The 16,258-nt window shown below is 36.2% G+C and overlaps 1 protein-coding gene across 4 annotated transcripts in view; it reads left to right on the forward strand.

The window, feature by feature from the left end:
- The window catches only part of LOC150075060 (TATA-binding protein-associated factor 172-like), a 934,682-nt gene that overhangs the window by 188,854 nt on the left and 729,570 nt on the right, over nt 1–16,258 (forward strand). For all 4 annotated transcript variants that reach the window (XM_090388242.1, XM_090388245.1, XM_090388243.1 and 1 more), the window contains exons 10-11: nt 9,923–10,099; nt 12,930–13,070. In XM_090388242.1, coding sequence (XP_090244368.1) covers nt 9,923–10,099; nt 12,930–13,070 — 318 coding nt within the window. The remainder of the gene's footprint in view (nt 1–9,922; nt 10,100–12,929; nt 13,071–16,258) is intronic.

The raw sequence follows: 16,258 nt of genomic DNA on the forward strand, positions 1-16,258 counted from the left end.
CAATTTCTGCTAGGATCAAAAGAATAGTCCAAGATTTTCGAAATCGTAATGTGATTGATTACTTTAGAGGCATTGCATACAACTTTGAGTTTTGAACAATAATAATTTGCATTTATTCTATGATTTGATTACCTTTGTTTGATTGATTATCTTTGATTGATTCATTCTATTAAAACAAAATAAATTAGAATTAATAAAAAATTAGGTGTATTATTTACATTTCTAAAGCCTATTCATTATCTACTGGGGGCGAAATGTGGGGTGGGGATGTGCCTGGGACGAAATGTGCTTAGGGGGGAGATGCGGGGTATTAAGGTGTATAAGACCTTGAATGATTTGTGCAAGCTCAATTCTGATGGGATTCTTCCTCTTGCTCAGATTCCACATCTGAGGGAGGATAAATTCAAATTGAGGAAAGACAGTTATGTGGAAATTTGCCATTAGCCTGTGGATGGTTGATTTCTGGAACACACTTCCACCGTTTGTGGAAGTTGACAGCTTAAAGAAATTCAATATACAAACATTTGGAGTGAAGAGCTGGGTGAAACTGGAAGGGTTTTTTTTTTTTTTTTTTGGCTGACCAATTGCATATGGCCCTAATTTTGCTATTTTATGAGTTTTGGCTTGTGATGTATTGTAATTAGCATTAGGTAGAGGCATATGATGCAAGAAAGCTTATGCAGAATCAGCCAAAAAAAAAAAAAAAAAAAAAACACTCCCATTTCACCACTCTGTTCGTTCCAAATACCAGCTCAGGCTTAAATTTATTTAGCCTATCAATTTCCACAACAAAGGATGGAAGTCTGTTCCACCAACCAACCAACCACATGCTGGCTAAAGGCAAACTTCCACACATTTATCCTACATGTGTCTTTTCTCAATTTGAATTTATGCCCTCTCAGGTGATTATTCTGAGCAAGAGAAAGAAGAATCCCATCAGCATTGAGCATGCTCAAACCATTCAAGGCTTTATACACATCAATCAGATCACCTCGCAGGTGCATAGTCTCCAGACTGTAATTTGCAAAACTTAAGACTTTCTTCGTAAGAGCACCCCTTTGTTCCATTCACTAATCTTGTTGCCCTTCTCTGTACTCGTTCCAACAGCTCTACATCCTTCCTAAAATGAGGCCTCCAGACCTGTATACAGTACTCAAGGTGTGGCTTGACCATTGCCTAATACAAGGGGATAATCACCTCCTTATTCCTGCAAGAAAGATTCCTGTATATCATTGACAAGACACCATAGCTACTCTTGCAGACTGTCTGCACTGCTCAGAAAACTTTATATCTGCCTGCACAATTACCCCCAGGTCCTTTTCGTTCTCTACCACTGTCAGTGTAGTACCACAGAGTTGATATGTTACTCTGGGGTTACTGCTTCCCATATGTAGTACTTTACAGTTGTTAAACTTCATTTGCAACCTCTCAGCCCATTAGCTCAATTTTTCTAGATCTTGTGGAAGTGTGTATTGTCATTAGTGTCCTTAACAACACTGCCAACCTTCGTATTGTCAGCAAACTTGGACATTAAGCTTGATATTCCATCATCAGTATCATTTATAAATACAGAAAACAACAATGGACCCCACACTGAACCCCGAGGGACTTCACGATGAGCAGTGTCCATTGATTACGACCCTCTGTCTTCTCCCACTCAGCCATCTCTTTATCCATAGCAGCAATTTGCCTCCAATGCCACACTGCTCCAATTTGTTCAGCAGTCTTCCATGTGTAACAGTATCAAAAGCCTTTCTAAAATCCTTTCTAAGATTCATTATCCAATATCTTTCTAAGATCTAAGATCCTTGATATATGATATCAAAGTTATTCCCTGCATCCAGTTTCTTTGTGACGACATCATTGTATCCAATCAAATTGGTCAGGCAAGACTTTCCCTTAACAAAACCAGTATGTGTCCTCGCTATAACTGAAGTTTTGTCTAGATGATCCTGCAGTTCATTTTTAACCAGTGCCTCCATTAATTTTCCTGGAACAGAAGTTAAACTAACCGGTCTATAATTACTTTTGTGTTGTCCTTTGTGAATTAGGGTCACATTTGCACATCTCCAATCCATGGGTACCTCTCCTGAGTTCAAAGACTCTCTCATAATTATGGCTAATTGTTTGCTTACTTCCTTCTGCCTCGGATAGATCCCATCTATCCCGTGTGCCTTTTTTATGTTTATCTTCAACAATTTTTCCTCCACTTCCCTCTCAGTTATTACAAAATCATCTAGCTCACTGCCAGAGTTTAATTCACCTCTGGCATTTCCCTCCCTGAATAACTCCTCATGTTTGAATGTTTATGCAGAATACTCATTTAGTTTGTTAGCCACCTGAGCAGGATCATAAACAGCTGAACCATCAATATCCAGTGGACCAATCTGATTTATCCCTGTCCTTCTACAGTTTACATAGGTGAAGAACGGTGCTGTTTTTCTTTGCATCCTTTGCCAATGGTTTCTCATAATCTGCCTTTGCCTGCCTAATCTCCTTTGTGACTTGGTTACAGACCAGCTTATATCTATCATAGGCTTCCATGTCACCCATTACTTTATATGTATCCAACGCATTTTTCTTCTCTTCATATACCTCATTAGTTCATCTGACTTCCATTAAGCCTAAACCTTGAACAATATTTTCTAGTTGGTATATAAAGCTTATTAGCTTCCAAGATAAATTCTTTGAATGCTTCCCATTTTGAATTTACTGTTGGTAACATCATCAGTTGGTCCCACCGTATAGAATTTAAATACTGTCTCAGACCACCGTAGCTGTTTTTACGAAAGCAGAAACCCTTCCCTTTACCCTGATGGTAGTTACCTCTTTGAGTAAATCCCACTTCAGCACACTGATCACTGCCACGTAGTGGTTCCTTTATCTGCAAATTCTTAATGCATGAAGAATCAATACTCGTAATCAGATCAAGAGTATTACTCCTTCTAGTTGCCTCCCGAACATGCTGATGTAGATTACAATCATCCAATAAATCCACAAAAGCTTTGCTAGTGTGTGAGTGACCAACCCACAAATTCCAGTCAATATCTGGGAAATTTAAATCCCCCATTATAAGACTCTCTGATTTACTGCCCCACTGTATTTCCCTGTACAGTTTCTTATTATACTCAGCAGAGTCGTTAGGCCTATAACACACTCCAACCCTCAGTTTTGATCTCCCAGTGCTTATGTCACACTAAACTGACTCGACACTGCACTGTCCAGGCATGTTGGCTGTCTTCACTTCCTTGGATTTTATGTGTTTCTTAACTAATAGCATAACCCCTCCTCCCTTCCTATCCTGTCTATCCTTCCTGTACACATTGTATTCCCCAAATTCCAGTTCGGCATTCCTTATATCTGTGTGACACCACATCTCTGATATCTGAACAATATCTGCCTTTGATGTTTTGAGCAATACCTCAAATTCATCAAATTTATTTACCAAACTCCTAACATTGGTGTATATGCAAGTATACATTCACCTGTTCCTATTCTTAGCTACCCTAACACAACCCATGTCTTTACTTGTACCGCAATGACTCCCAGCAGTCTTTGAAATACTCTGCATCTTGTTTTCCAGGCTGCTGCTCATTCCAATAGAAGCAGTGCAAGAATCACTTTCATGTCTGCCAGTGGCTACTGTTAATCTATTAGTCCTTGTATGCCCACTAGCTAGCAGTTTTCCGACTCACATAACACTGCCTCGATAGCATCAGCAAATATTCTTGCAAAAAATAATGCGTGTATTCTCCCCATCACATGGGTTTGCTGCTGACTTTCATCGTCACTCTAGGGCCATCCCTACTTCCACCTCTGAGCTAAACTGAATGAAAGGGGGAACCCATTCAGAAGATTGAGAACTTTGTCCTCCCCATATAATGACGAATGTGTCTTTAATAAAGAGTTTCCATGCACTCATGAAGGTGAACAGACCCATTAAAAGTTCTAGACTCCAGCTCCTCCATGGCTAAATTAGCAACAATAGCACTTATTGGAGAGTGCTGTGCTGTGCCGTGCCGTGCTGTGTCATGACCTTACTTGTACACAGCACCTTGGAAATAACATAGTCATGCTAGAGAGACATAATTCAACACTGCTGCAAATATCCTTCATACCCAAGGAAATCCCTTCCCGTGGCTTCCCCCCCCCTGTAATGACACACACACACACACACACACACACACACACACACACACACACACACACACACACACACACACACACACACTCAATGGAGATGCACATAAAGCAGGACACCATTGTCACACCATCTTCAGCTACCCAAGAGTGTACAAAATCAAGTCTTTACTGTCCTTAATGGTAAAACTGGATTGTTCTACAATAGGGCATCATCCCATCATCCATCATATTAATTATAAAGTGCACTCATATGAATGATTTATTGTTATAAGATTAAATAAAATAAAATTTTATTTATGAAAATTATATATATATTGAGTTACTTTTTAAATTTTTATATATTTTATAAAGTATTAGTGTTTTTATTTTTAAGTTTTCCCAGTAGTTTGGGAAACCTTAGCCTACCTGATCAGTTGGGGCTTGCTGAATTGGGCATTGTTGGAATGGAGCTTATGATATCCCATGACACATGCATCCTGTATTGCAGAAGAAAATATCAAGGATGAAATATTGATTGGGCCGACAGGAGTCTGCTTATAATAATACTGGACTTTCTCTTTCTCTTTCTCTAGTACCAGTCAGGTATTTGTAGTCCATGTATTGTCTTCTACTGCATCACAAACAGTGCCAGATAACTTTGTTCCAATTTTCTCTATCACAAGCCATGTGCTAATACATATAATTTTTTTCTTTGGAATAAAAAATGGCTTAAGAAAGCCTGAAATACTTCTTATAATGTTTCATAAAATTTAAACCAAATTTATCCGACTGTAACTGAACCTAAACTCAACCCATGCAGACCTCTGAATATTAAAATCCCCAAGGAAAATTACTCATTACTACATTCTTAAGAAATTCAAAACTCCAATCTAACTTTATCTTGAGAACGTGAGATTGGAGAAATTAGAGTTTCAAAGAAAGTAAATCAAGAGTAAATTGGTTTGTAGAGTTGGGGGAATGATAGACATAGCAGATTATTTTGACAGATTGGGGTAAAGCGATTTTAACCCAGGGTAGAACAGAAGGTTAAATGCCACATTAGGAAGTCTCTGACAAGGAATATCAGGGTGGACATATGTATACATAGATATCTTTAAATGGAAAGGAATTATAAAATAATCTGGAAAATTAGATGAGTAGTGATTGATGCTACCATTAATTGTGATCCTGTTGGTAAAAATAAGTGTGGCATCAGCATTAGTAGAAGCATTAGTGTAGCATCAGCAAAAAAAAAAAAAAAATAACCACCATTTCACACATTCATTCCCTCTAAATGTTTGTCCAGTTCCTCGTTGAATTTATTTAAGCTACATGACAGATGAATCTTTGTTCCAGCAATCAACAACCCACTGGTTAAAGGCAAATTTCTGCACATCTCTTCTATAACTGTCTTTTCTCAATTTGAATTTATGCCCCCTGAGGTTTGTAATCTCATCAAGAGAAAGAATCCTATCAGAATTCAGTCTTCTCAACCCATTCTAGGCCTTATACAACTCACTCAGATCACCTCGCAGGTGCCTAGTTTGCAGACTGTGTAATTTGCAGAACTTAAGCCTTTCTTTGAAAGAGGACCCCTTTGTTTCCCTTCCCAATCTTGTTGCCCTCTGTACTTGCTCAAGCAAATCTACATCCTTCCTAAAATGAGGTTTCCAGGAAGGATGCACTTGCTTAAGCAAATCTATATCCCTTCTAAAATGAGGTTTCCAGGCCTGTACGCAGTACTCAAGGTATGGCCTGACCAGTGCCTTATACAAAGGGATAATCACCTCCTTTTCCCTACTAGCAAAATTCCTGTATATCATTAACAATACCCCATGACCTGCCCTGGCAGCCTGTCTTGCATTGCTCAGAAAACTTCATGTCTGACTGCACAATTACTCCCAGGTCTTTTTCATTTTCTACCACCTTAAGTGTAACACCAAGTTGGTATGTTTCTCTGGGGTTACTTCTACCCATATGCAGTACTTCGCATTTGTCAATGTTAAACTTCAGTTGCCACTTCTCAGCCCATTTGCCCAAATTTTCTAGATCCTGTTGCAGTAGCACACTGCCATTACTGTCATTAACAACCCTGTCAACCTCTGTAACATCTGCAGACTTCGACATTAAACCTGATATACCTTCATCAATATCATTGATAAATATACAAAACATCAGTGGGCCGAACAGCGAACATTGGGGTCTCCACTAATAACTTAATCTTGGCTAAGGATTTGCTTACTACCTTTGCCACCTCCTTTAATATAACTGGATAGATCCCATTCACCTTGGTGCCTTTCTTATGTTTAACTTCCACAATTTCTCATCCATTTTGCTCTCAGTTATTAGAAAAAGTACCCTCTTATGGTTTTAGAAATATCTCATTCTCCTCATATGTGAATGTAGATGCAAAATACTTGTTCAGATTGTCAGTGGGTTGTCAGATTTTACATGAAGATGGGCACAGGTTGGAGCTGAGACCACATATTTGTGAAATGAATTAGGAAATTTTTTGTTGGCTAATGTCTTTTCACAGCTTTGTAAACTTTGGTGAGAGAAAAAAAAAGAAATCTTGTCTGTTGATCAGATTGAAGTATATAATGCTTAAACGCATATAGGAGAATATATTGTTTAATTAGTTAGGGTAGCCAAGAATAGAAACAGGTGCATGTATACCTGCGTGTACACCAATGCTAGGAGTTTGGTAAATAAATTTGATGAATTTGAGGTATTGCTCAAAACATCAAAGGCAGATATTGTTGGGATATCAGAGACGTGGTGTCACACAGATATAAGGAATGCGGAACTGGAATTTGGGGAATACAGTGTGTATAGAAAGGATAGACAGGACAGGAGGGGAGGAGGGGTTATGCTATTAGTTAAGAAACACATAAAGTCCAAGGAAGTGAAGCCAGTCGACATGGATGGACAGGGCAGTGTCGAGTCAGTTTGGTATGACATAAGCATAGGGAAATCAAAATTGAGAGTAGGAGTGTGCTATAGGCCTAATGACTCTGATGAGTATAATAAGATATTGTACCGGGAAATAGTGGGCCAGTAAATCAGAGAGTCTTATAATGGGGGATTTTAATTTCCCAGATATTGGCTGGAATTTGTGGGTTGGTCACTCGCACACTAGCAAGGCTTTTGTGGATTTATTGGATGATTGTTTTCTACATCAGCATGTTCGTGAGGCAACAAGAGGGAGCAATACTCTTGATCTGATTATCAGTAGTCATTCTTCATGCATTAAGAATCTGCAGATAAATGAACCACTAGGTGGCAGTGATCACAGTGTGTTGAAGTGGGATTTACTCAAGGAGGTAACTACCATCAGAGGTAAAGGGAAGGGTTTTTGTTTTCGCAAAGGCGACTATGATGGTCTGAGACAGTATTTAAATTCTATACAGTGGGACCAACTGATGATGTTACCAACAGTAAACTCAAAATGGGAAGCATTCAAGGAACTAATCTTGGAGGCTACCAGGCTTTACATACCAACTAAGAAATATTGTTCAAGGTTTAGGCCTAAATGGTTGTCAGATGAACTAATGAGACATGTGGCAGAGAAGAAAAATGCATGGGATATATACAAATTAATGGGTGACATGGAAGCCTATGATAGATATGTTGGTCTGTAACCAAGTCACAAAGGAGTTTAGGCAGGCAAAGGCTGACTACGAAAAATCCTTGGCAAAGGATGCAAAGAAAAACAGAAAAGAGTTCTTTACCTATTTAAACTCAAGAAGGAAAGGGATGAATCAGATTGGTCCACTGGATATTGATGGTTGATGATCCTGCTCAGGTGGCTAACAATCTAAACGAGTATTTTGCATCTACATTCACGCATGAGGAGTTATTCAGGAAGGAGAATGATGTAGGTAAAGTAAACATTGGCAGTGAGCTGGATGATTTTGTAATAATTGAGAGGAAAGTGGAGGAGAGATTGTTGAGGATAAACATAAAAAAGGCACCTGAGGTGGATGGGATCTATCCAATTATATTAAAGGAGGCAGCAAAGGAAGTAAGCAAACCCCCTAGCCATAATTATGAGAGCTTCTTTGGACTCAGGGGAGGTACCCATAGACTGGAGATGTGCAAATGTAACCTCAATTCACAAAGGAGGATCAAAGGCTGACACAAGTAATTATAGACCTGTTAGTTTAACTTCTATTCCAGGTAAATTAATGGAGGCACTGGTTAAAGAAGCACTGCAGGATCATCTAGAGAAGAATTCAGTTATAGCTCAGATGCAGCATGGTTTTGTTAAGGGCAGGTCTTGCCTGACCAGTTTGATTGGATACTATGATCTAGTCACAAAAGAACTGGCTGCAGGGAATAACTTTGATATTATATATTTGGATCTTAGAAAGGCTTTTGATACTGTTGCACATGGAAGACTGCTGCACAAATTGGAGCAGTGTGGCATTGGAGGCAAATTGCTGCTATGGATAAGGGGATTTTTGAGTGGCAGAAGACAGAGAGTGGTAATCAATGGACACTGCTCAACGTGGACTAATGTTATTAGTGGAGTTCCTCAGGGTTCAGTGTTGGGTCCGTTTTTGCTTTCGGTGTTTATGAATGATATTGATGATGGGATATCAAGTTTAATGTCCAAGTTTGCAGATGATACAAAGGTTGGCAGGGTTGTTAAGGACACCACTGATGCTATGCTGCTGCAACAGGATCTGGAAAGGTTGAACAGATGGGATGAGAGGTGGCAAATGAAGTTTAACATGGACAAATGTAAAGTACTACATATGGGAAACTGTAACCCCAGAGCAACGTATCAACTCTGCGGTACTACACTGACAGTGGTGGAGAATGAAAAGGACCTGGGGGTAATTGTGCAGGCAGATATGAAGTTCTCTGAGCAGTGCAGACGAGCTGCAAGAGTAGCTCATGGTGTCTTGTCAATGATATACAGGAATTTTTCTAGCAGGGATAAGGAGGTGATTATTCCCTTGTATAAGTCAATGGTTAGGCCACATCTTGAGTACTGTATTTAGGTCTGGAGGCCTCATTTCAAGAAGGATGTAGAGCTGCTGGAACGGGTACAGAGAAGGGCAACAAGATTAGTGAATGGAACAAAGGGTTGCTCTTACGAAGAAAGGCTTAAGTTTTGCAAATTACAGAGTCTGGAGACTAGGCACCGGCAAGGTGATCTAATAGAGGTGTATAAGGCTTTGAATGGTTTGAGCATGCTGAATGCCAATGGGATTCTTCATCTTGCTCAGAATAATCAGCTCAGAGGGCATAAATTCAAATTGAAGAAGGACGGATGTCGGATAGATGTGCGGAAATTTGCCTTTGGCCAGCGGGTGGTTGGTTGGTGGAACCGACTTCCATCACTTGTTGTTGAAGTTGATAGCCTAAACAAATTTAAGGCTCAACTGGACAGGTATTTCGAGTGAACGGAGGGGTGAAATGGGAGTGGTGTGTTTTTTTTTTTTTGGCTGATGCTGAATAAGCTTGCTTTCTTGCATCATATGCCTCTACTAATGCTAATGCTAATTAAGAAATGGTAATTGTTTAATACATTTGCAAAAATATCCTTTCAGCCAAAGATAATTAACTGTTGGCTTGAATTTTCTTTTTTTTTTTAATTACCAAAGTAATTAAAAAGAAAGGCACCCAAACTTTGTTTGCCACCAAACTAGCATAACATATTAATGAAAAAGTTAAGTTTAAAGGTTAAACCCCCCCCCCCCCCTTTTTTTTTTTTTTTTTTGCAAAAATGAGATTTATTATTTCATTGATATAATAAAATAATGCTAAAGTTGCCAATTTCTAAAAATAGGTCATTGCACCTGTACGGGAGACATGTGCTCAAGCATTGGGAGCTGTATTAAATCTAATGTGGCATTCAGGAGTTGAAGGTGTGTTGCAAATATTATTACAGCTTCTGGAACGTCCTGAGTGGGAAGCCCGTCATGGTGGTTTATTAGGACTGAAATATGTTTTAGCAGTAAGGCATGTAAGTATAAATGAATTAATAAATAATTTACCAGTTCTGTTTTTTATAGCAAAGTTGGGCAATTGTATTGATTATATTTGTGTTTTATGCAATATCAACTGCACAATCAGAAATCATTACAGCTAAAGAAACAAGTTAAGGGATCTTGCAGTTATAATACAGGTGGATGTGAAGACATCCACCTGTATTGTAAACAGTTGGATGTCTCCTAACCTAAAGAATAAAATAGTTCTTGGAAGGATCTGCATATGGCTAACTTGCATTGTGAGAAATGCAGAAGACAGCTGTACGAGGAAAGAATTCAATTCACTTATGTGGATTACAGAACTTTGCAATGGCACCTTAGAGGTGAGACCTGATTGAGGTTCATAAGAATATGAGAGATGATAATAAAAGGAAAGAATTTGAAATTTGAAAATGAAAGTTTCTCTATTATAAATGATTATTCCAGAACTAGGGATTGTAAATTCATTTACTGAGTAAATAAATTTAGGCTAGATTGTAGGCAGTTCTCTTTTAGTCAGAGATTAGTTGATTACTGGAAGAAGTTCCTATAGTGGGTAGTTGGAGCTGACAGCTTGGAGAAATGCAAAGATCAACTGGATAGTTACCTATATCAGGTGGGAAGCACATATTCTAATTTTTTATATAATTTTTTTGTGTGGTTTCTTTTATTTTTTTTGATATCTTTATTTTTTATTGTTATATTTGTTTATTCACTTTTATTTTTATTCTTATTTTATTTATTTATATATTTTTATTTTTTGCCTGGCACAGCAAAACCTTTAGCTTCCTTTCACTTTTCTATAGATACTTCCATGGTTACTATTTCTGAATTGGTATCTCTTATTCCCCCACTCTCTTCTAAACCATTCTCAGTGTGTTCCAAGCAGTCAGCACCCATTCACTGTTGAGCTGTAAACTCACAGAATGAACTTTTTTCGCTTCCTCATTTATCCCCTTTACTTCTGTTTTCTAGAACAGACTTCCTTTCACATTTATTTCCCAAAATTACAATCTGCAGAAATTCAAGTGTAATGTCAATGGGTATCTTGTATCTTCTCATCCTTCAAACTATGCACTCTGCTAAGTAGTGTAGGTTGTAATGCTTTTCACTTTTTTTTATTTAAAAAAAAGAAAGAAAGAAAAAGAGTATTGCTTACTGGGCTAGAAGCCTAATTTCAGGAAGGATGTGGATCTGTTGGAACAGGTACAGAGAAGAGCAGCAAGATTATTTACAGACACAAAACTGTATTCTTGCCAAGAAAAATTGTCAATTCTGCAAATTTCAGTGTTTTGAGACTAGGCACCTGTGAGCACACCTGATTGAAGTGTTTAAGGTTTTAAATGGATTGACTAAACTGAATTCTTATGACATCTTACTGTTTCTTGGATGTTGTACATAATGCAACATAATTTTAAACTGAATTTTAATTTTAAAATTAAAATTCAGTTCAGTTCAACCATCCTTTTAAAATTAACATAATTTTACGAGGATGGTTGCAGTACAGATGTATGAAAATTTGCTTTCAGCTACTAGAACAAACTTACGTTTGGTGTTGTGGAAGCGGGTAGTTTGAAGAAATTCAAGGAAAAATTAGACAGATTATTAGAGGAGATGGATAGATGATGTGGGAAATGTTTTTTTATTTCTTCATCATCATTCCTTCATCATTTGTCACTACTAATATTATATTTATGCAATCATAATGAATTTTATAACAATTTTATCACATAGTACATACTTGAAAATAGTGTAGTTTGTAGTGCTGCCATGTACAAACTCTTCTGGCTTTGGCCATTCAGAGAATATATTTATATATTATTATTTATTTTTTCTAACTAAGAAAAATATAATTATACCTGAAGAGTAGTGTAGAAATAAGAAACAATAATTATAACATAATTTAATTGCAGCAAAATAATGTAGCATTTTTTCATACTTTTTACCTCTAAGATTCATATGTTTAATTTAAACCAACAGTTTAAGTAATTTAATTAAAGTGAAATTTCAAATAATTAGAATGCTGGGTTTCTTTATTTTTGAAGTAGGAAATTTTCACCTTTCAAAATATAACCTAGGTTGGCATCCTGCACATTGAACAATTCAGCTTATTATTTTGGCATTAAAATTTATTTTACATTATTCTATATATTTATTATTTTATATATATATATATAAATTTATTATATATAGATATAATTATTATATATAGATATAATTATTATATATAGATATATTTATTATATATAGATTTATTTATCACATATAGATATAAATATCTATTATATATTTAATATATATATATAAATTATAGTGCTGATTGTTGGTAGTAAATGGGAAGCTTAATCCAATTCAGATTACACCCCACACACACAGAAAAATGATAAATTTTGACCAGCAACTGTGATCCCTTGAAGAACTTAATATTCTTGTATAAATTTTTATGTATAAAAATTTCATGTTCAGAGGCTGTCTCATAGCCCCAATGCACTTCTCTTAATCAACTGATAGAAGTGTTTCTGCCAATTTTATATATGCAATTATAAACATGTTGCACTGGCTAATAGCAGTATATTAGATTTCTTTGTGGTCTTCACAGAAATTTTTACATCTATGTTCATTTTGCTTCTTGAAAAGTTCATTCAAGAATAAAATTTATTTGTTCTAATTTTCATATCACACAATATGTAAGCTACAGTGTAAAATTATGTCATTAAAATTTTTTTAATAGGTTTTAATTATTATTTAATTGTGATTTAGTATTTTGAATTGCTTTGAAATTTACCATTGAAAGATTGTTTTAAATTTTTTCTTGTGCTTTTTAAGGACATGACAGATAAGTTAATTCCTGTTGTGTTTGAGCCAGTTTGTCGAGGTCTTCAAGATCCAGTAGATGATGTTAGTGCTGTGGCTGCTGCTGCACTTGTTCCTGTTACTGATGTTTTAGTTAAAGCATTACCCAGTGAGGTATCAGTATATCACTTAATTGATATTTAGTCAGATACATTACAGAACTTATTTATTAAATAAAAAATAAAAATTTTGAATAATAATTTTAGTGAATAATTAGATAGTATTTTTGAGTATCAAAAAATTCAGAATTCACCAAATTTTCACTGTTGTTTAAACTGTCACCTTATTCAATATAATTAGCATGTTGAAATATAAACTATTTGCAATTAAAGTGTGTATACATAAAAGTAAATTGAGGGAAAAAAAGAATAAGTGATAAGTAATTGATAAATTACTTATCAGTTTTGATATATAATTTAAATGATATGTATACAAAAAACTAAACTGGGGGGAAAAAGAAAGCTGCTGCTGCTGCGCTTGTCCCTGTTACTGATGTTTTAGTTAAAGCATTACCCACTGAGGTTTCAATATATCACTTAATTAATATTTAGTCAGATACATTACAGAACTTATTTATTAAATGAAAAAAAATCAAAAGTTTTAATAATATTTTTAGTGAATAATTAGATAGTATTTTTGAGTATCAAATGTTGAGACGGTACCATTCTATTACGAGGGTTTCGTAAAGGTGGAGTTTATAGTTTGAATTTAATTTGATGATGGTTATTGCGGCATCAACTAAGGGGTTGTGGTTATGAGTGCGTTCATGCTGAGACAGTTCAGTATTTCCTTGCCGTGTCAGAAAACTATGGATGTGGTAGTAGGTGCGTGTGTTTGCGATGGTGGATGATCCAAATTTATTAGTAGTGCTCCCTATGTAACATGTGTTACAGTCGGGTTGACAATTGATAAAGTAAACTATGTTATTGATCTCTTTAGTGTCGTATATGCGGGTTTCTTTATATTTGTTAAAATTTTTTAACCTTTAATTTTTTAACCTAAAGACATCCATAACATAGTTTACTTAATCAATTGTAAACCCGATTGTAACGCATGTTACATCAGGAGCACTACTAATAAATTTGGATCATCCACCATTGCAAACACACGTGCCTACTACCATGTCCATAGTTTTTGGACACGGCAAGGAAATACTGAACTGTCTCAACATGTACACACTCATAACTGCAACCCCTCAATTGATGCTGCAATAACCATCATCAAATTAAATTCAAACTGTAAACTCTTCCTTTACGAAACCCCCATAATAGAATGGTATCATCTTAACACCGATCTTGACATCTTAAACACCAAACTTCCGGTTTCCTTGTCTACCATTTGGAATCTCACGCGAATTAAATTACCACGTGTTCAGCACAACATTTTGGGTACTTAAGATCAACAGCAACCCCTTTGCTCTTCCTTTTTAACGCTAACTGAAGATGAATCTATCGAAAGTCCATCGTTCTCGACTATTGGCCTTATTCAAATTTTAATTTTAAGATATTTTATTTATACAGTATTGTAATTGACAACTTGAGGACGATATGGTACACCTCCCCCTCCTCCTAGGCTAAGTTTTTTAAATTATGCTTTCCTAATCACGATTTTTAAACTCCAATTTTAGTTCAATCAATGATTTCTCACACTACTGTTCCATAATTCATATAACCACAATGGATTATTGAGGTGAGTGCCGTTACTTATTAAGCTTTGACTAAGTACATATTTCTTGTCACGAACTTCGGCATTATAAGCTTTTGCTAACTCTTTTTATGGTTAAGAAATATATAAATGTAAAATTTGAAAATATTAGAAGTTAGGGGAGAAAGGAAATAACAGGAGTTATTAAAGATTAGACAAGAAAAATTAGGAAAATAATTAGGAAGAATTAGGAGGATAATATTCCTTCACATGGCCATCTCTCTGCTACTTCCTCAGGGCTTTGAGCAGATAGCCATACTAAATGAATGTCTCATGCATACCCGTTTCTGTAGTCTCAGTAACAGTTTTGCTTACTAGTATTCATGTTTAGTTCATGTCCTAATGTAATAAGGCAGATAAATTATAATTTATAATTTATTTGTGATTGGGACCCAAAGCCCAATGGGTATGCATCAGAGTGCAATCTGCTCGGGAGCCACTTTATATAGGAGGCTGGGGCACCCTCCAGCCTCCTATATAAAGGACTGGTATAACCTTTCTACAGCGTAACAGCCCGTGTATGTCCAGTGGGATAACTATATACATTGGTGTTCAAAGAAAGTGCATCACTTAGGAATTTCACATTTCTAACCCTTTTTCATGATGGTATGTTACATTAATGACTAGCATCACAAATAGAAATATAAACAAAATATATTTATTAATAGTTAAGACAAAGCTAAGTAGAGTGCAATCTGCCCGGGAGCCACTTTATATAGGAGGCTGGGGCACCATCTGGTCTGTTTTGTTGGTTAGTCTGTCGGTAATAATTATATATGCTTAAGAGATGGGTTAATTTGTTTGTTTGTGATTATGCGACCTGTATTAAATTTGTAATTGATGGTTAGGATTATGGTGAATACCTATGTGGATGTTTATGTTAATACATTTTAAGATTACACTTTTAAAAAAAATTTTTTTTTTATTAATTGATAAATCAAAATGGTAATGTTATCCACTGGAAAAGGACTGGTATAACCTTTCTACAGCGTAACAGCCCCTGTATGTCCAGTGGGATAACTATATACATTGGTGTTCAAAGAAAGTGCATCACTTAAGAATTTCACATTTCTAACCCTTTTTCATGATGGTATGTTACATTAATGACTAGCTAAGGCGCATTTAGGGCTAGAGCCTCAAGCTGCGAACAAATTTAGACTATGTATATAAAGTGCTTAGCATCATAATACACAGCCATTTCTGAATAAACAGAAAATTTTTAAGGTGGCATCGTTTTAGGTTATATCTCATATTGTGAATGCCTTCACAACGAGTTGCCATGATATTGCACTACTTCAAATAAGTAACGCTTCACCTAAGGAGAAGACTAGTGTTACTTATTCTCAGATAGGTACCACCACCCAGACAGCACTGTTTCAGGGCTATTTGGCCCTTCGTCAGTGAGTGGGTAGGTACCCAAGTGATGCAATGATGGCAAAAACAGTTATGAAGTATAACTCCACAATATGAGAGATGCCTGATGGTGTATGATGTATTTAGACTAAGGCGCATTTAGGGCTAGAGCCTCAAGCTGCGAACAAATTTAGACTATGTATATAAAGTGCTTAGCATCATAATACACAGCCATTTCTGAATAA

This window comes from Mastigoproctus giganteus, chromosome 14, assembly GCF_048544385.1.
Source record: "Mastigoproctus giganteus isolate SK-2022 chromosome 14, ASM4854438v1, whole genome shotgun sequence".
Classification (NCBI taxonomy): domain Eukaryota; kingdom Metazoa; phylum Arthropoda; class Arachnida; order Uropygi; family Thelyphonidae; genus Mastigoproctus; species Mastigoproctus giganteus.